Source organism: Amphiprion ocellaris, chromosome 14 (assembly GCF_022539595.1).
Source record: "Amphiprion ocellaris isolate individual 3 ecotype Okinawa chromosome 14, ASM2253959v1, whole genome shotgun sequence".
Lineage (NCBI taxonomy): Eukaryota > Metazoa > Chordata > Actinopteri > Pomacentridae > Amphiprion > Amphiprion ocellaris.
In genome coordinates, this window is record NC_072779.1 from 22240349 (window position 1) to 22262068 (window position 21720).

General features: G+C 38.7%; 1 protein-coding gene and 1 long non-coding RNA gene across 2 annotated transcripts in view; both read right to left on the reverse strand.

The window, feature by feature from the left end:
* Positions 1–224: 224 nt before the first annotated feature.
* LOC129350570 (uncharacterized) lies at positions 225–11550 on the reverse strand. Its single transcript, XR_008604017.1, has 2 exons — positions 10651–11550; positions 225–494 (listed from the first exon to the last, which is right to left on the reverse strand). It is a non-coding gene; the product is annotated as an uncharacterized LOC129350570 (long non-coding RNA).
* Positions 11551–13290: 1740 nt separating this feature from the next.
* The window catches only part of esama (endothelial cell adhesion molecule a), a 75890-nt gene continuing 67460 nt past the window's right edge, over positions 13291–21720 (reverse strand). The window contains exons 3-7 of the mRNA XM_023265787.3: positions 20379–20580; positions 20086–20241; positions 18584–18706; positions 18354–18486; positions 13291–16548 (exon numbers count right to left, since the gene is read on the reverse strand). Coding sequence (XP_023121555.1) covers positions 16014–16548; positions 18354–18486; positions 18584–18706; positions 20086–20241; positions 20379–20580 — 1149 coding nt within the window. The 3' untranslated portion in view covers positions 13291–16013. The remainder of the gene's footprint in view (positions 16549–18353; positions 18487–18583; positions 18707–20085; positions 20242–20378; positions 20581–21720) is intronic.

The following is a 21720-nucleotide window of genomic DNA, read 5'->3' on the forward strand; positions in this document are numbered from 1 at the left end:
CAAAAAAAACCTTACCATAGTGTTTTTCACAGCCTCCTTTACATTATTTCATCATATGACACATTTTTACAACATGTTGAAAAATCTCATTTTTTTTCCGACATAGTATACTATGGCGTTTTTTTGCGCCAAAATTCATGATGATTTTTTTTTCAAAGAAAACCTTTCGGCAGTGTTTTTCACAGCCTCCTTTACATTATTTCATCATATGGCACGTTTTTACAACATGTTGAAAAATCGCATTTTTTTTTCGACTCAGCTGCATGCCTTTGTCCACCCGGCCTCCGTTGACTCGTCCCGCCTGCCGTCTCTGGAGCTGAAGCTGGATTGGAACAGACCAAAGTACAGTCCAATTATGATGCCAGCTGCCTCTCAAAAGGCTCCTTCATCTGGCAGGTGGCGGCACTTCTTCTGAGGGGAAGCTGAGCTGGCCCAGCAGAACTTTGGAGATGTGTTCCAGTGGTTGGTGGATGTGTGGGGAGATAGAGAGGGACCTTTGAATTGTTCAGAAAGGAAAACAGAGAACCCATTGGTAGTTTTACTTTAGGATGCTACTGCGGTGTGTTTTTGGGCTTTAAGAGGTGAACAGGACGAGTTGTTTTTCGTATTGATTATCTTTTACTTTGTTCATGGTTGGAATGTCCATAAATGTAAATGTGAAGTTCACTTTTAGTTCTGTTTATTTCTTCTTATTTTACTAACACCCATTTGCTTTAAACCCCCTCACATGTGCTGTTGTAAACTTACTCTTTCAAATAAATACTCATCTAACCCTCTGGAAACCAGCGTTTGGACTGTTTTTCTGTTGCTCCTCCGCTACTTCAGACAGCCAGGACATAACGTTTTGTGGACTAAAGGCTAAACTATGACGTTTTCAGGGCGACATGCTATACTATGACGTTTTTTGGGCGACATGCTATACTATGATGTTTTCAGGGCGACATGCTAAACTGTGATGTTTGTTGGACCAACGGCTATACTATGACATTTTTTGAGAGACATGCTAAACTATGACGTTTTTGGAGCCACATGCTATACCATGACATTTTTAGAGTGACATGCTATACTCTGACGTTTTTAGAGCAACATGCTATACTATGACGTTTTTACAGCGACATGCTATACTATGACGTTTCAAGAGTGACATGCTATACTATGACGTTTTTTGGACGACATGCTATACTATGACGTTTTTTGGACCAAAGGCTATACTATAACGTTTTTAGATCGACATGTTATAGTATGACGTTTTTAGAGCGACATGCTGTACTATGACGTTTTTAGGGCGACATGCTATACTATGACGTTTTTAGAGCGACATGCTATACTATGACGTATTTTCAGCGACATGCTGTGCTATGACGTTAGAGTGACATGCTATACTATGATGTTTTAAGAGCGACATGCTATACTATGACGGTTTTTGAGCCACATGCTATACCATGACGTTTTTTGGGTGACATGCTATACTATGACGTTTTTTGAGCGACATGCTATACTATAACGTTTTTAGAGTGACATGCTATACTATGACGTTTCAAGAGTGACATGCTATACTATGATGTTTTTTGAGCCACATGCTATGCTATGACGTTTTTTGGACCAAAGGCTATACTATGATGATTTTAGAGCGACATGTTATAGTATGATGTTTTTAGAGCGACATGCTATGCAATGACGTTTTAAGAGCGACATGCTATACTATGATGTTCTTTGGACAACATGCTAAACTATGACGTTTTTTGAGCCACATGCAATACCATGATGTTTTTTGGGCGACATGCTATACTATGACGTTTTTTGGGCGACATGCTATACTACGACGTTTTTAGAGCGACATGCTATACTATGATGTTTTCAGGGCGACATGCTAAACTGTAATGTTTGTTGGACCAACGGCTATACTATGACATTTTTTGAGCGACATGCTAAACTATGACGTTTTTGGAGCCACATGCTATACCATGACATTTTTAGAGTGAAATGCTATACTCTGACGTTTTTAGAGCAACATGCTATACTATGACGTTTTTAGAGCGACATGCTATACTATGACCTTTTTACAGCGACATGCTATACTATGACGTTTCAAGAGTGACATGCTATACTATGACATTTTTTGGACGACATGCTATACTATGATGTTTTTTGAGCCACATGCTATACTATGACGTTTTTTGGACCAAAGGCTATACTGTGATGTTTTTAGAATGACATGTTATAGTATGACGTTTTTAGAGCGACATGCTATGCTATGACGTTTTTAGAGCGACATGCTGTACTATGACGTTTTTAGAGTGACATGCTATACTATGACGTTTTTTGGGCGACATGCTATACTATGATGTTTTTTGAGCCACATGCTATACTATGACGTTTTTTGAGGGACATGCTATACTATGACGTTTCAAGAGCAACATGCTATACGATGACGTTTTTGGGTGACATGCCATACTATGACGTTTTTAGAGCGACATGCTGTACTATGACGTTTTTCGAGCGACATACTATACTATGACGTTTTTAGGGCGACATGCTATACTATGACGTTTTTAGAGCGACATGCTATACTATGACGTATTTTCAGCGACATGCTGTGCTATGACGTTAGAGTGACATGCTATACTATGATGTTTTAAGAGCGACATGCTATACTATGACGTTTTTTGAGCCACATGCTATACTATGACGTTTTTTGAGGGACATGCTATACTATGACGTTTCAAGAGCGACATGCTAAACTATGACGTTTTTAGAGCAACATGCTATACTATGACGTATTTTCAGCGACATGCTATGCTATGACGTTAGAGTGACATGCTATACCATGACGTTTTTTGGGTGACATGCTATACTATGACGTTTTTTGAGCCACATGCTATACTATGACGTTTTTTGAGGGACATGCTATACTATGACGTTTCAAGAGCGACATGCTAAACTATGACGTTTTTAGAGCGACATGCTATACTATGACGTATTTTCAGCGACATGCTCTGCTATGACGTTAGAGTGACATGCTATACCATGACGTTTTTTGGGTGACATGCTATACTATGACGTTTTTTGAGCCACATGCTATACTATGACGTTTTTTGAGGGACATGCTATACTATGACGTTTCAAGAGCGACATGCTAAACTATGACGTTTTTGGAGCCACATGCTATACCATGACATTTTTAGAGTGACATGCTATACTCTGACGTTTTTAGAGCAACATGCTATACTATGACGTTTCAAGAGCGACATGCTAAACTATGACGTTTTTGGAGCCACATGCTATACCATGACATTTTTAGAGTGACATGCTATACTCTGACGTTTTTAGAGCAACATGCTATACTATGACGTTTCAAGAGCGACATGCTAAACTATGACGTTTTTGGAGCCACATGCTATACCATGACATTTTTAGAGTGACATGCTATACTCTGACGTTTTTAGAGCAACATGCTATACTATGACGTTTTTAGAGCGACATGCTATACTATGACGTTTTTACAGCGACATGCTATACTATGACGTTTCAAGAGTGACATGCTATACTATGACATTTTTTGGACGACATGCTATACTATGATGTTTTTTGAGCCACATGCTATACTATGACGTTTTTTGGACCAAAGGCTATACTATGACGTTTTTAGATCGACATGTTATAGTATGACGTTTTTAGAGCGACATGCTATGACGTTTTTAGAGCGATATGCTGTACTATGACGTTTTTAGAGTGACATGCTATACTATGACGTTTTCTGGGCGACATGCTATACTATGATGTTTTTTGAGCCACATGCTATACTATGACGTTTTTGGGTGACATGCCATACTATGACGTTTTTAGAGCGACAAGCTGTACTATGACGTTTTTAGAGCGACATACAATACTATGACGTTTTTAGGGCGACATGCTATACTATGACGTTTTTAGAGCGACATGCTATACTATGACGTATTTTCAGCGACATGCTGTGCTATGACGTTAGAGTGACATGCTATACTATGATGTTTTAAGAGCGACATGCTATACTATGACGTTTTTTGAGCCACATGCTATACCATGACGTTTTTTGGGTGACATGCTATACTATGACGTTTTTTGAGCGACATGCTATACTGTGATGTTTTAAGAGTGACATGCTATACTATGACGTTTTTTGAGCCACATGCTATACCATGACGTTTTTTGGGTGACATGCTATATTATGAAGTCTTTAGAGTGACATGCTAAACTATGACGTTTTCAGAGCAACATGCTATACTATGACATTTTTAGAGCGACATGCTATACTATGACGTTTTTTGGGTGACATGCTATACTACGACGTTTTTAGAGCGACATGCTATACTACGACGTTTTTAGAGCAACATGCTATACTATGACGTTTTTAGAGCGACATGCTATACTATGACATTTTTAGAGTGACATGCTATACGATGACGTTTTTTAGATGACGTGCTATACTATGATGTTTTTTGAGCCACATGCTATGCTATGACGTGTTTTGGACCAAAGGCTATACTATGACGATTTTAGATCGACATGTTATAGTATGACGTTTTTAGAGCGACATGCTATGCAATGACGTTTTTAGAGCGACATGCTATACCATGATGTTTTAAGAGCGACATGCTATACTATGACGTTTTTTGGGCGACATGCTATACTATGATGTTTTGTTGGACCAAAGGCTATACTATGACGTTTTTTGAGCCACATGATATACTATGACGTTTTTAGAGTGACATGCTATACTATGACGTTTTCAGAGCAACATGCTACACTATGACGTTTTTAGACCAAAAGCTATTCTCTGACGTTTTTTGGACGACATGCTATACTATGATGTTTTTTGGACGACATGCTATACTATGACGTTTTTGGGTGACATGTTATAGTATGACGTTTTTAGAGCGACATGCTATGACGTTTTTAGAGCGATATGCTGTACTATGACGCTTTTAGAGTGACATGCTATACTATGACGTTTTCTGGGCGACATGCTATACTATGATGTTTTTTGAGCCACATGCTATACTATGACGTTTTTGGGTGACATGCCATACTATGACGTTTTTAGAGCGACAAGCTGTACTATGACGTTTTTAGAGCGACATACAATACTATGACGTTTTTAGGGCGACATGCTATACTATGACGTTTTTAGAGCGACATGCTATACTATGACGTATTTTCAGCGACATGCTGTGCTATGACGTTAGAGTGACATGCTATACTATGATGTTTTAAGAGCGACATGCTATACTATGACGTTTTTTGAGCCACATGCTATACCATGACGTTTTTTGGGTGACATGCTATACTATGACGTTTTTTGAGCGACATGCTATACTATGACGTTTTTTGAGCGACATGCTATACTGTGATGTTTTAAGAGTGACATGCTATACTATGACGTTTTTTGAGCCACATGCTATACCATGACGTTTTTTGGGTGACATGCTATATTATGAAGTCTTTAGAGTGACATGCTAAACTATGACGTTTTCAGAGCAACATGCTATACTATGACATTTTTAGAGCGACATGCTATACTATGACGTTTTTTGGGTGACATGCTATACTACGACGTTTTTAGAGCGACATGCTATACTACGACGTTTTTAGAGCAACATGCTATACTATGACGTTTTTAGAGCGACATGCTATACTATGACATTTTTAGAGTGACATGCTATACGATGACGTTTTTTAGATGACGTGCTATACTATGATGTTTTTTGAGCCACATGCTATGCTATGACGTGTTTTGGACCAAAGGCTATACTATGACGATTTTAGATCGACATGTTATAGTATGACGTTTTTAGAGCGACATGCTATGCAATGACGTTTTTAGAGCGACATGCTATACCATGATGTTTTAAGAGCGACATGCTATACTATGACGTTTTTTGGGCGACATGCTATACTATGATGTTTTGTTGGACCAAAGGCTATACTATGACGTTTTTTGAGCCACATGATATACTATGACGTTTTTAGAGTGACATGCTATACTATGACGTTTTCAGAGCAACATGCTACACTATGACGTTTTTAGACCAAAAGCTATTCTCTGACGTTTTTTGGACGACATGCTATACTATGATGTTTTTTGGACGACATGCTATACTATGACGTTTTTGGGTGACATGTTATAGTATGACGTTTTTAGAGCGACATGCTATGACGTTTTTAGAGCGATATGCTGTACTATGACGTTTTTAGAGTGATATGCTATACTATGACGTTTTCTGGGCGACATGCTATACTATGATGTTTTTTGAGCCACATGCTATACTATGACGTTTTTGGGTGACATGCCATACTATGACGTTTTTAGAGCGACAAGCTGTACTATGACGTTTTTAGAGCGACATACAATACTATGACGTTTTTAGGGCGACATGCTATACTATGACGTTTTTAGAGCGACATGCTATACTATGACGTATTTTCAGCGACATGCTGTGCTATGACGTTAGAGTGACATGCTATACTATGATGTTTTAAGAGCGACATGCTATACTATGACGTTTTTTGAGCCACATGCTATACCATGACGTTTTTTGGGTGACATGCTATACTATGACGTTTTTTGAGCGACATGCTATACTATGACGTTTTTTGAGCGACATGCTATACTGTGATGTTTTAAGAGTGACATGCTATACTATGACGTTTTTTGAGCCACATGCTATACCATGACGTTTTTTAGGTGACATGCTATATTATGAAGTCTTTAGAGTGACATGCTAAACTATGACGTTTTCAGAGCAACATGCTATACTATGACATTTTTAGAGCGACATGCTATACTATGACGTTTTTTGGGTGACATGCTATACTACGACGTTTTTAGAGCGACATGCTATACTACGACGTTTTTAGAGCAACATGCTATACTATGACGTTTTTAGAGCGACATGCTATACTATGACATTTTTAGAGTGACATGCTATACGATGACGTTTTTTAGATGACGTGCTATACTATGATGTTTTTTGAGCCACATGCTATGCTATGACGTGTTTTGGACCAAAGGCTATACTATGACGATTTTAGATCGACATGTTATAGTATGACGTTTTTAGAGCGACATGCTATGCAATGACGTTTTTAGAGCGACATGCTATACCATGATGTTTTAAGAGCGACATGCTATACTATGACGTTTTTTGGGCGACATGCTATACTATGATGTTTTGTTGGACCAAAGGCTATACTATGACGTTTTTTGAGCCACATGATATACTATGACGTTTTTAGAGTGACATGCTATACTATGACGTTTTCAGAGCAACATGCTACACTATGACGTTTTTAGACCAAAAGCTATTCTCTGACGTTTTTTGGACGACATGCTATACTATGATGTTTTTTGGACGACATGCTATACTATGACGTTTTTGGGTGACATGCCATACTATGACGTTTTTAGAGCGACATGCTGTACTATGACGTTTTTAGAGCGACATATTATACTATGACGTTTTTAGGGCGACATGCTATACTATGACGTTTTTAGAGTGACATGCTATACTATGACGTATTTTCAGCGACATGCTGTGCTATGACGTTAGAGTGACATGCTATACTATGATGTTTTAAGAGCGACATGCTATACTATGACGTTTTTTGAGCCACATGCTATACCATGACGTTTTTTGGGTGACATGCTATACTATGACGTTTTTTGAGCGACATGCTATACTATGACGTTTTTTGAGCGACATGCTATACTGTGATGTTTTAAGAGTGACATGCTATACTATGACGTTTTTTGAGCCACATGCTATACCATGACGTTTTTTGGGTGACATGCTATATTATGAAGTCTTTAGAGTGACATGCTAAACTATGACGTTTTCAGAGCAACATGCTATACTATGACATTTTTAGAGCGACATGCTATACTATGACGTTTTTTGGGTGACATGCTATACTACGACGTTTTTAGAGCGACATGCTATACTACGACGTTTTTAGAGCAACATGCTATACTATGACGTTTTTAGAGCGACATGCTATACTATGACATTTTTAGAGTGACATGCTATACGATGACGTTTTTTAGATGACGTGCTATACTATGATGTTTTTTGAGCCACATGCTATGCTATGACGTGTTTTGGACCAAAGGCTATACTATGACGATTTTAGATCGACATGTTATAGTATGACGTTTTTAGAGCGACATGCTATGCAATGACGTTTTTAGAGCGACATGCTATACCATGATGTTTTAAGAGCGACATGCTATACTATGACGTTTTTTGGGCGACATGCTATACTATGACGTTTTGTTGGACCAAAGGCTATACTATGACGTTTTTTGAGCCACATGATATACTATGACGTTTTTAGAGTGACATGCTATACTATGACGTTTTCAGAGCAACATGCTACACTATGACGTTTTTAGACCAAAAGCTATTCTCTGACGTTTTTTGGACGACATGCTATACTATGATGTTTTTTGGACGACATGCTATACTACGACGTTTTTGGGTGACATGCCATACTATGACGTTTTTAGAGCGACATGCTGTACTATGACGTTTTTAGAGCGACATACTATACTATGACGTTTTTAGGGCGACATGCTATACTATGACGTTTTTAGAGCGACATGCTATACTATGACGTATTTTCAGCGACATGCTGTGCTATGACGTTAGAGTGACATGCTATACTATGATGTTTTAAGAGCGACATGCTATACTATGACGTTTTTTGAGCCACATGCTATACCATGACGTTTTTTGGGTGACATGCTATACTATGACGTTTTTTGAGCGACATGCTATACTGTGATGTTTTAAGAGTGACATGCTATACTATGACGTTTTTTGAGCCACATGCTATACCATGACGTTTTTTGGGTGACATGCTATATTATGAAGTCTTTAGAGTGACATGCTAAACTATGACGTTTTCAGAGCAACATGCTATACTATGACATTTTTAGAGCGACATGCTATACTATGACGTTTTTTGGGTGACATGCTATACTATGACGTTTTTAGAGCGACATGCTATACTCTGACGTTTTTAGAGCAACATGCTATACTATGACGTTTTTAGAGCGACATGCTATACTATGACATTTTTAGAGTGACATGCTATACAATGACGTTTTTTAGATGACGTGCTATACTATGATGTTTTTTGAGCCACATGCTATGCTATGACGTGTTTTGGACCAAAGGCTATACTATGACGATTTTAGATCGACATGTTATAGTATGACGTTTTTAGAGCGACATGCTATGCAATGACGTTTTTAGAGCGACATGCTATACCATGATGTTTTAAGAGCGACATGCTATACTATGACGTTTTTTGGGCGACATGCTATACTATGATGTTTTGTTGGACCAAAGGCTATACTATGACGTTTTTTGAGCCACATGATATACTATGACGTTTTTAGAGTGACATGCTATACTATGACGTTTTCAGAGCAACATGCTACACTATGACGTTTTTAGACCAAAAGCTATTCTCTGACGTTTTTTGGACGACATGCTATACTATGATGTTTTTTGGACTACATGCTATACTATGATGTTTTTTTGGACGACATGCTATGCTGTGACATTTTTTGGACCATAGGCTATACAATGACATTTTTAGAGCGACATGCTATACAATGACATTTTTTGAGCGACATGCTATACAATGACGTTTTTTGAGCGACATGCTATACAATGACCTTTTTTGAGTGACATGCTATACCATGACGTTTTTAGACCAAAGGCTATACTATGACGTTTTTAGAGTGACATGCTATACTATGATATTTTGTTGAAGGACATGCTAAACTATGACGTTTGTTGGACCAAAAGCTATACTGTGACATTTTTTGAGCGACATGCCATACTATAATGTTTTTAGAGCGACATGCTATACCATGATGTGTTTTGGATGACATACTATGTTATGACTTTTTTGGACCAAAGGATATACTATGTTTTTAGAGCGACATGCTGTGCTATGACACTTTTAGAGCGACATGCTATACTATGACATTTTAAGAGCGACATGCTGTACTAAGACGTTTTTTGGACCAAAGGCCGTACTATGACGTTTTTAGAGTGACATGCTATACTATGACGTTTGTTGGGCAACACTTTACAGTATAGGCTTTTTAAACTGACATATTACTATGACATTTTTTTTTTGTTGTAGTTTTCTTTTTTTAGCAACATATAAGAATTTGAACAGTTTTAAAAATTACTATACTTTTACTTAAATATTATTCTATGGCATTTTTTAGACAACATATACTCTGCTGTTTTCTTGAAAAACTATTTTGACAATATACTGCAGTATGACATTTTTTGAACCACATATCATACATGACAATTTTAGACAACATCCTATCATTTTGCACTTTTTGAACCACATAATAATCATTTGGGGGTTTTTTTGCCGACATGCTATACTATGAACTACAGCCTATACTATGTTATTCTTGAAAAATATACTATACTTTGACATTTTCTGAACTACATCCTATACTATGGCGTTATACACAGAGTGCTTTGGTTACATGTTGATTTATAATCTAGATTTTTTTCTGTTTTGTTTTTTGACGGGATTAGCACAGACCTGACCGTGAACACAGTTGACACCCACCTGAGGGAGACGCTGCCTAAGATCTCAAGGCTGCTTGGTCGTGGTCTTTCTGGTCCTGCTCCAGAACGCCTTCATCAACTACGTCTTCTTTTGAAGAGGCCCTCAGATGCTACAATCTCTGACCTTCAGGAGGAACTGCTACTTTCACTCTGTAACGAGACGGCGGTTATTTTAAATACCCAGCACCTGGCGACTTTGAGTGAAAGTTTAACACCCATCAAAACGGAACTACAGACAGTTAAATCTGAGCTGTCGGTCAGTATTTCAAACATCAAGTCCAACCCGGCTGCCCTAAAGCACGCTGTGGGTGAAACAGAAACTTCACTCCCCACATCACCGACGACATCGTCACACTCCAAAGCAGAGCACCTGTCTGCTGAACTTTTAAAAGTGGACTATAAATGTGAAGAATGTGAGCAGCAGCAGCAGACTGTGAGCAGCGGAACAGATGTGATCAGAAAGAAGTCATTTTCTTTTTTCTTTTCTTTCTGGTTGACTTGATGCTGTCAGATGCAGATGTTGGAGCTGATTCTGATCTTTCAGGATAAAAAAGCTGCTTTTCCTTCACAGACTTTTCAGGAAATTATTCTCTCAGGTTTTCTCTGCTATTTATACTTTTATTATCTGTGATTATTTCATTATTTCTTTATTGTAAAAATAAAGTTTGAGGCATAAAAACTCATTTAGTTATTTTAATCCTGAAATCTTTGATGTAGCAGAACTAAACTTCCATTTTCCTTCTTGTACTTCTGATACTAGAACTAAATGTATCTTCAACATGGATCATGTGCTTTTAATGAATCAGCAGCAACATCACAACAAATTAGACAATTTTCAACAAATTAATGAAACTGATGTCATTTAAAACTATCAGTCTGTTTTAGTGTCAAATTAAAGCTGATTACTGACAACTAGAACATTAACGTTACTGTTTTAATCACATTTAAATTTCCTGAACGTTACATTAATGTCAACCAGCCACAGTTTTATGAACTTAATGAACCACATTACAGGAACACAACACACTTCAGCTGTTGACATGAAACTCAACACATTAGCTTGATGCTACGTTAGCTTTAATCAGGCTACGACTGAGCAGCTAGCTCGGTTAGCATCGCTAACATTAAAGCTAATATTTACTATGCTAACTTTCTTCTCTGGTCAACACACACTGAAACAAACTCCACCAACATCTGGAGTGCATGGCACACATTACATCTGACACTAAAGCTGCATATAAAGTGCATTAAAAGCGGCACCGATACGAAAATAAACATTTACTTACCGAACTATCAGAGTCCTTTCAGTGTCTGCTGGCAGAATCAGCCGAAGGTAGAAAACTGGTTAAAACAAGCCAACGGGCAGGAAAACTGTCTGTGGAAAATGTTCTGCTGCTCCACCGATAAATAAACCAACAGTTATTATATCAGAATTAATCCAAACGAGGAGAGCAGAGTCTCTGTTGCCTCCTCCATAGGACCTGTCAATCATTCCAGACCGGACTGTCAATCAAGTAGTCCCGCCCCCTGGCTTCGCAAAACTTTAACGCTCTATAAAAAAAATCAATATTGATTTATTTTAAGATCGGCCACCTGATCTCTCATTTTGACCATGAAAACTCACGAAAAAAAATTATGTACAGTCTATGCACCGTACTCTGTTTGGCTCCACACTTGCTGATGACCACTTCCGGTCTCAGAAAATGAAAAAACGGACTTTTTTCGTTTCTGTCTCTTACTGATTTTACTTTCTGGTTATTCTAAATATAAAACGAAAATCAAAGCATTTTTTAAAAAAATCGTATATCCCTTTTTGATCATGAAAAGGAAAAACGCCTTTTATTTCAATTTTAATTTTTGTATTTTAAAACGAAAATCAAATAACCACTCGTTTTTTGTTTTTCAATACCCGTTTCAGAACGGAAAATCCAATTACCAGATCCGTACACGGACCGTGGTGGATGTCTGGTGTTATGTGTGGGTTGTGTGTCTGAATCTTTTTGTAAAAAAAACTAAAATAAAAAAAGTGGGACTGAAACGAGTGAGAGCTCTTACCTGTGCAGGCTCCAGCCGAAAACTACAGTTGTAGTTGTCGGCTGAAAAACTACAACTCCCGGCAAAACGTCACTTCCTGTTGATGGGGACGAGAGCCTCTCGGGTATGGGCACATAAGAATCATGTGACAGGTTATGGCCACAACGTGATCACGCTTATTTCAACGTAAGAAGTCCTCCAAATACCGGTGGTCTGGTTTATAAAGAGTTTTGTTGTGTGCGCTTTATTGTGTATTTTTACAAACCCATCACTGCAAGAAAAAGCACCCTGAGACCTGGTGAATGTGTGAAATGTTAGTGTAACTCCCCAGATTTTATATGCAAAAAGAATTATCTGGTTTAAAATCTACAGCCAATCAAAAATCAATATGCAAAACGTAGCGCCGGCGCTACGCTGGGTTCTAAAGGGTTAACCAAAACAATTAAAAAAAAAAATAAATAAAATCTTCAAAGTTGTAGGCATGTTCTGTAAATTAAATGTCAACCCTCAAACAATCCATTTTAATTCCAGGTTGTGAGGCAACAAAACATGAAAAATATCATTTTGTAGTTGTTTTCCATGTGTTCGAGGGAAAAAAAATCATACAACCATTCATTTGTATTTTAATTGAAAATATCATACAAGGCATTTTTCATGAACATAAATATGGAGGATACAAACGCACACTGCACATTAATGTCCACAGTTTGGGCCTTCTGCATAAATAAGCACATGTTTGGCTACCAGCTAGTCCACAGCAGTTGTACAATCCATCCAGGTTTACAGCTCAGTATGATAGTGAGCACTTTTTTAGTTCACTAAACATTTAAGATTTATAAATTCTGTTCTGTGCTCCTTATGAATTACTGTATAAAAATAAAGGCTTGTCTTGAATAGATTTTAATGTTCATAATGTACACTTTTAAAGGACCCATTCACAATTTATAGTCAGAAATAAATCCAACTCATCAAAAGCATTTTATTTTAAAATAGTATTTTAAAAAACTCGACAAAACCATTGATATTTCACGTTACAACTACGATTTGCTTTAACTGTCCTGCCAAGCTTATTTTCATTAATGGTCTGTACATGATGCTTTAACAGTATGTTTCCCTTCAACATCATCAAATGATCCATTTTAGAATGGTTGGTATCATATATGGAATAATTTCATTGCACATTAAAGAAAATAAAACAGAAACAAGCCAAAGAATAAGCTTAAGCTCCAGTGTAGTGACAATACAGCAGAACAGATAGCAGGACCCAGTTTTATCCTCCCTCCAAATCCTTAGAAAAACAAACAATTCAAAATAATACTTGGATTTCAGTTCTTAACTTTTACAGATACTAAATTTCATATTTATGGTACTGAATCTGTCAGTATACATATGGTAGGATCACTTCAGCTATTTGGGTACATTCTTACAGAAGTGAATGAGTTTTACAGATACGATTCAAAATATGTGCAGATATTCTCAGATATACTCCTTTTCCCACACAATTTTTGGGGCCAAATCTAGTGCTCATTTATAATATACTATATTATAGTTTACCAATATTAAGACAAGATATTTAATGCAATATTCTGTGGTTGTTTTAAATAGACATAATGACTCTCCAAACTTTGCAGAATAGTGTATCTTACCTTCCCTCAAACTAAAAAATAGTACAAAAATCACCAATTAGGCACATTGAGGCTTGAAAACATCCTCACATTAGTGTTTTTGTGCCAGAGAAAATGGAATCAGCTTCTTGTCACCATTTCCTCAAAGTTTCTGACAATCAAATGAAAAACAAGAAAAGCAATCAGAGCGGGTGGCGGGAACTGATGGGACTTGCAAACACCCCCGCAATTAAATTAATTGTTCCTTTTATTATTTCGGATGGATAAGTCCTGACAAGTCCGCAGCGGTCGATTTGTAGTAGGATCGCAATCATGTGATCGTCAGCTGTAGTCTTAGTTACAATGACGTCATGCCACTATCTTGCAATGATACAGAATTCTTTAACAAATCTATGGATCCAGACTATAAGCCAAAATTTAATCACTGGGTCCTTGTGTCATTTCTGACCTTTCCAAAAAAAAAATTTTATCCAAATCCATTCACCCATTTTTGAGTAATGTTGCAAACAGACATAGACAGAAAGACAAACGTACGCCGATTGTCACATCCCTCTGCCGTTCCTTGGCGGTGTAACTAACAAGGTATGTCTGAAGGGGTTTTTGACAATGAATCACAATGTCCTGTTGCTTTCCATACTTATTTTCCCCTACGCTAGAAAACAACCTGTAACACAAAAAGACAACAGTCTGAATAAAGATGAGACTCATTACTCTATATCTTTGGCTAAATATCCAGTGTTGCAGGCGAACTGGTCACCTGTGTCATACAGCATGTTCCCTACAGGTTGTGGCCAACAATATTCTATGCTCTGTCACATATTTACTACAAAATAAATATCATATTTACAATTTCAATGCTGTAGGCAACTGTAAATCATTACAACTCAAGAGTGAACGTGCATATTAGCAAAGTCACCAAACTGCAGTTCTGAATAGTGCTCAATATTATAAGAAGCTTTTGCTAATCTGTGTTTTAAGAATTGAGTCTAAGAGCATTTTGTAAGATGAAAACCTGACAGAAGTAAAGCCAAAATAAAGATTAGGAAACCATGCTGTGCTGAACTTTCTCGTATGTACGTCACAAACATTATGTTGTCGTTTCTTTCTTTTCATAAGCCTGCAACAGAAATATACTCCTTAATACATACATCTTCATATATTACACACCGGCTACCCTTGAGCAACATTCAACACACTGAACAGTAAGGTCACTGTGCTTTAACATATTTTGGTCTTGCTGAGTCATCCTTCAGGTAGTTTTTCTTGATACAGATGATGGATATTGCGTGACGGACTGGCATCACCATCTGTGAGACTTAAATCCACATGAAAACCTCCAGTGATGTTTTAGCTGCTGCTCATAGGAGGAAAAAAAAAACACCGAAAAAGCTAAATATGAAAAAAACAAACATTAGAATTGCACTGATAAAGTACAAAAGAGGATACTGAACAAATATATGAAAATCTATACATAGTTTGCAATGTATACAGTGCAGAATATAAAAGACTTGAGTATACTTAAAGCAAGTAAACAGTGAGTCTGTTGGCTTGAAAGCAAGCGGCAGTAATTGACCTTTTCATCTATAACAAATCTTTGCTAAATAGTTGTGAAGTAAAGCGTTCCCTTTAAAAAAATCAGCAGCTGACCCTTGGTAAAAGTGTACAGGGGCAGTATTTCACTGTTTCTCGTCAGCGCTGGCTGCTGTTAGACCAGAGACCCAGCCTGGTTCTGTGCAGGCACCATAATGGGCACCCCTCCCATGCGGGTGATGTTGGAGGCCGTGATGGTGGAGGTGGGCAGCGGTGGGGGTGAGGGAGCGACCTGGAGCTGCAGCTGTGGCTGGCTGTAGGTCTGTGGCAGTGCCTGGGCCTGGGGCAGCTGGGTGTAGCGCTCCGGCCCAGGTAGGGAGCTCCCGTTGGTGCTGGCCTCGGAGGAGACGGCCTGTCCGCGCGGCAGGGTGCTGCTGTTGTTGTAGCTGTAGTGGGTGGGGGTGGAGGCACCGTGCTGGCGGGAGGGTCTATAGCCGGCCGTGCTGCCGGTGGCGGTGATGATGGACGCGGTGTCTGAGGGCGGGCGCTGGGGGTACTGCTGCAGGTGGTGGTGGTTGTGGTTGTTGTGGTGCGGATCTTTGTGGTGTGGGCTGGAAGCGATGGAGGACAGGGTGCCATTCTTGGAGATGATGTCAGAACCCATGCCGCTCTTAGCCCAGGACACTCGCTTGGGAGCCTGAGCGTCCTCCCTGGAGGGGAGGAGGACACGGCTGTAAAGCAAAACTGTCTGCCTTCATTTCACAAGACATTCTGCAGCTGTATTCTGCATGTGTTGGACTGTTTTCCACTGCCATTTGTGTGCCTTATAGGTATTTTGCAGATAATCACACTGCGAAGGACAAATTACTCTCTTTCCCCTTATTTCCTTTTAGCTGTTAGCTAAAGACATCTCAGAATATCATACAGGTTGCATCTGTCAACTGCAGTCACCTTAAATCCTGTAGATCCGATAGGTCACCTCAAATGAGCCCTGTTCCTATTTATTTCTCCCAAACTAAGACTGCGAGCACATTTAGGCCTTCTCTCCCTCTAATGTGGCCCTGAGAAAGACAGATGCCAGACAACTCCTGATCTAGGCTAGGTGTTGTCTCGTCTGATGTGCCTGAGCAGATAAGTTGTCTCCATGTTAGGTTGTAATCTAAATATGACATTCCTCCCAACCTAATATATACAATAATATAGAATCCTCAGAATTGATGCTGGCGATGCTCACATGAAAGTGTTGCTTTGTTGTATCATTTCTCCTGACATCAATAAACCTTATTCTCAACCTAAGCCATCTGAGCTTCTAGTGTGTCTCTGTGTCTGCTCCACATCATTTTCTCAACATCGATGAAATTCCACAACACACACAATATATAAAACAACAAAAATAACATTTTAACCCAATGTAACATCATGACATCCTCCTGAGAACCGAGGAAAAAAGCATCTCTAAAAATGTAACTTTTTTATTTCCTGCCTTTTATAATATGATTTTTTTTTCATTTTAGAGACAAAAGAACAATTTTACCATAAAAAACAAAAGGGCAATACTTCAAATCAAATCAAAATAGGCTGACAAAAAAAAAAGAATGTTAATCCATTTTCTAATGAAACTTTAAGAAACTAAAATAAGAACAGTGGAAAAAATTAAGAGGTGAATGAAACATAGTAATAAACAACTATTTATTTATTATATGAATTACTTTACATTCAACGTGTTTATTACTCCACAAAGAAACGTGTTTTGGGGCAGAAATTCAAATGTAAACAAAGAACTAGCAAGTTAGTTAGCTATTAGCTAACCTTATTTAATTGTTCTCATGTCCATAACAGCTGGCATTCATAGAGGGGCTAGTATTTTTCCTGACAAAAGGTTTAATCTGAATTCTGACCCCAATTTCTAATTCCCGACATATTCATAAACAAGATGATTACCATAGGTAAAACAATGATATCTTAACAATTTTTGACTTAACTTTTCACTTTTTCTGGCAGGTGCATTTTGCTGCCATCTCCATTTTGTCTCAGCATAAAAACAAAGTTCCCATTTTTCCACCCAATCACTTCAGATACCATTGGAAAGGCCAGGATGTCCTCTATTAAAGATGTCAGGATTTAGTAGGGTAGCTCAAATGAGTCAAAAGATATAGATCAAAAACAAATGTCCAGTACAGAGGACGTAAATGAATGGGCCGGGTCTCAGCAGGATATACACATGATACAGGTGACTGCAGAACCACCTCTCTCAACTGTCTAAATATTAACCTTAATGACTATCTACACCTGCGTGGTTTCAGCCACTGGCCTGTTTGTCAGTCATGTTGCTTCGGCTGCCAGTGGTTGCTTTTTTCATTGAGCAGTCGTTGAGCTGCAAAAAGCATCCAGTCACAGCATTTTAACACTGACGGGGCAGTTCAGTCACTGACAAAATAAATCCTTCAGTCACTTCTTATCAAGAAAACAAGATTCTTTATATAATTCTGCTTGGATTTAAACCACAAGAACTCACTTGATTTCATTTGCCATGTCATCCTCGTTGTCTCTCCGCCTCTTCACCAGGAAGACGAGGCAGATGAGGAGGAGGAAGATGAAGCCGACCACGGAGCCCACCGTGGCACCAACAATCATCCCCACATTCGTGGCTGGAAGTACGGAAACACAGTGATCAAGTTACCAAACAGCATAACTCTGCACAGCGTACACATTTTTGCTGGCAGTGGTATCGGTGTTGCTACGTACAGGTGACGATGTCCAGGTTGATGAAGCAGCTCTCAGACCCGGCTGTGTTGCTCGCTGTGCACACGTACTTCCCTGACATGTTGCCACTCAGGTTGCTCAACTTCAGAGTGCCAGTCTTCTCATCTAAAACAGCAGTATACACAGAGGAGGACTACGGTCAACCAGGCACACATACACATCATTCCCTGTGTATATATGCACACACATGGTAATCCAGGTTTGCACACAACAACCCAAAATCAGACTGCACCCATTCCTTTGACACTTTGGACTTAAGACATTAAAACATTAAGACAAGTCTGCAGTGGGTGGGATGGAGGACCTTCAGTTCACAGAGCAGGGTTTTAATCCTGGGTGAAGCTTACAGACTAATGTTGATTTTGAGCTTTTCTACCATTGAGGCAGGTGATGTGCTGTACATATTAAAGTTCTGTGTTTTATTTGATATTTTTTTTTTTGTTCCCTTTTTCTAAATTTCCACCGTAGATTGACTATGGGCAAAACAGAAAAAAAGCTAAGCAGTTATAGAGTACTACTCATAAAGTAACTTAATCAGAATAATCACTGAGATTCCTTTACTTCGTTTAATCACCTTATTCATCAGAAAAGGTATTTACCGAACCACATTTGACACATGTAAGAAGTGTGATTTCAGATGAATGTATAATTTAACGTTTAGTCGGCGAGAAACTCGATTTATAGTAGGCTCACAATCATGTGATCATCAACAGGCAGCTGACGTAGCGTTCACTTGTTGTCATAGTTACAGTGACGCTGTGCCGCTGTCTCGCAGTGACACAGAAATCTTTAACAAATCAGTGGATCCAGACTATAAGCCGCATCACTGCCAAAATCTAATCACTTGGTCCTTGTGTCATTTCTGACCTTCCCTGAACATTTCATCCAAATCCGTCGGTCCATTTTTGAATAATGTTGCAAACAGACAGACAGACAAACCAACGTAGATTTTCACAGAACTCCGCCGCATTGCTTAGCAGAGATAACAATAATTTTATGTGTTACATATTTTTTTAAACTTTGCAACTGTATTTTATCGTAGTTTACTGGTTTATCCTATATTAAGGCCTTGCTTTTGTATCTGCCATAGCTGATGGTTCCTTTCCTTCTTTTTGTATATTGTCTGGTAGTGAATGTTTATAGCATCTGAACATGATCAGTCCAATAATATGAGCAACAATATTTAAAGGAATAGTTTTAATATATAATAGACTGTATATATGCAATATTAGGTCACAGTAAGTGTTCACTGAGCTCTCTGTTGGTAATATTGACAGTTCCTACTGCTATTATTGAAAAACAGCCAGTTAGTTAGAAAGATGCAATAAACTACAGACTTACGTTGCCCTAATTAGCTTTGCTGTCCTAAAAAATACACCAACAAAGAATATTTCAGAAGACTTCTTGTACTGCCAACACCTGTAAATAAATATTTGTGAAATTTTAATAAACTCAATAAATGTAAACTCATTCTGTGCACTCACTGAGCATGGGGGAGAAGAAGACCTCGGAGGTGGGACTGGTTTTCCTCCACTTGTACACAGGGATGGGTTTCCCAGAGCTGGATTTACAGCTCAGAGTCACGTTTCCTTTCAGCACTGGCTTCCCTGATAGAGAGCACTTAGGAACAGCAGGAGGGACTGAAAGAAGAGGGGAGGAACATCTTTAGTATGTTAGCCTCTACAACAGAATGTACGCGATTCACTCTTCCTTAGTCAATATAAGAAGTGTAGCTGTGGGGCAGACAAGATGAAGCAAACCGCATTTCATTTCTCACCCTTAACGTCCACACTGAGCTCAGCAGTGAGACCAGGGTTGTCAGGAATGATGACCTGACAGAGGTAGCGTCCTGAGTCGGACTCCAGGGTGTTGTTGATGTACAGCGACACATTGCTTGAGGGCATGCTGTTGGCAAAACCGACACGGCCTTTGAACTGGGAGCTGCCCACACTCATGAAGCCTTTGGTGTAGGAGATGATCTGTACAGGAGGACAGAAAGTCAGTGTCAGGTGGAGCGAAAACAAGAAACCAAAGAGGCTTTCGATGTATATCTGAATGTTGTTTCTCCAGTGTCACAAAAGCTCACGCAGTCTGAGAGCATTTGCATGACAGAGGAAACTGTTTCATTGGGTTTGGCGGTTTTGCTGGGTCAAGAGTCAGAGGGATTTGTAATCCCAACATCTCTTGCCCAGAAAATTGTGATTGTTTGCCATTTCTCCAACATTTGCAAATGCATTACAAAGTAAACTTATGTGAACACAATTTGATTCTACTGACAGAGTCACATTTTTGGTCCATTTCCATTAGCCAAAGAGCTGCTCAAATGCAATCTCTGGATTTGTTTTTTTTCCCCCCATGATACAATATTAGAAGATCTTGGCCTCACTCTGTGAAGTGCCCTGAGATGATTTATGTCATGAATTGGTGCTATATAAATAAAACAGAATTGAAATTAATTGAATAAATTAATTCTGCTCAAAGTCTGACTCAAACTGAAATGAACAAGAAAAGGATTGTACACATTTGAGCTCGAAGGAAAAACTCTTCTGTCTGCCAGTGTGTTTGTTCCATCTTCAGTTGTATTTCAAATGTACAATTAAAAAAAAAAAAAAACAAGTCAGTCAGTAACAAATCCACAACTGTAAGGACACAGGCACTTGGAGTACTTTTAAAATACAAAAAAGTCTTTTTCTGATCACCAGTCCAAAAAACAAAACAACAGAACAACAATGAGTAATGCTGGAAGAGGAAAACAGATTTCTGAACTGCTGAATTACAATAACCCGGCCTCTCACCCAGTGTCAGCTGGGATGACTGCAGCCCCCACAGGACAAAATGGATGGGAGGAAGGACAGAAGCAGCTACCTGCCTTTATCTGCATGGCTGTGAAGCACACATCGCTGCTAAAAACGCACAAAGCTCTCTAGCCGCCTCTAAACATTGTGGCGGCTAGCATTTGGCTTTGAGGTAGTGAGAGTTTGTTCTTTTAATTCATCTTTTTGGCTACAAGTAACAGTAAAGTAGAGTGAGACACTGGATGGGTGACGAGAGGGAAAAAAAGAAAAAGAAAACTCTCTTTTAATCTACTGTGTCTTTTGCAGCTCTGAGTTCCCCGCCTG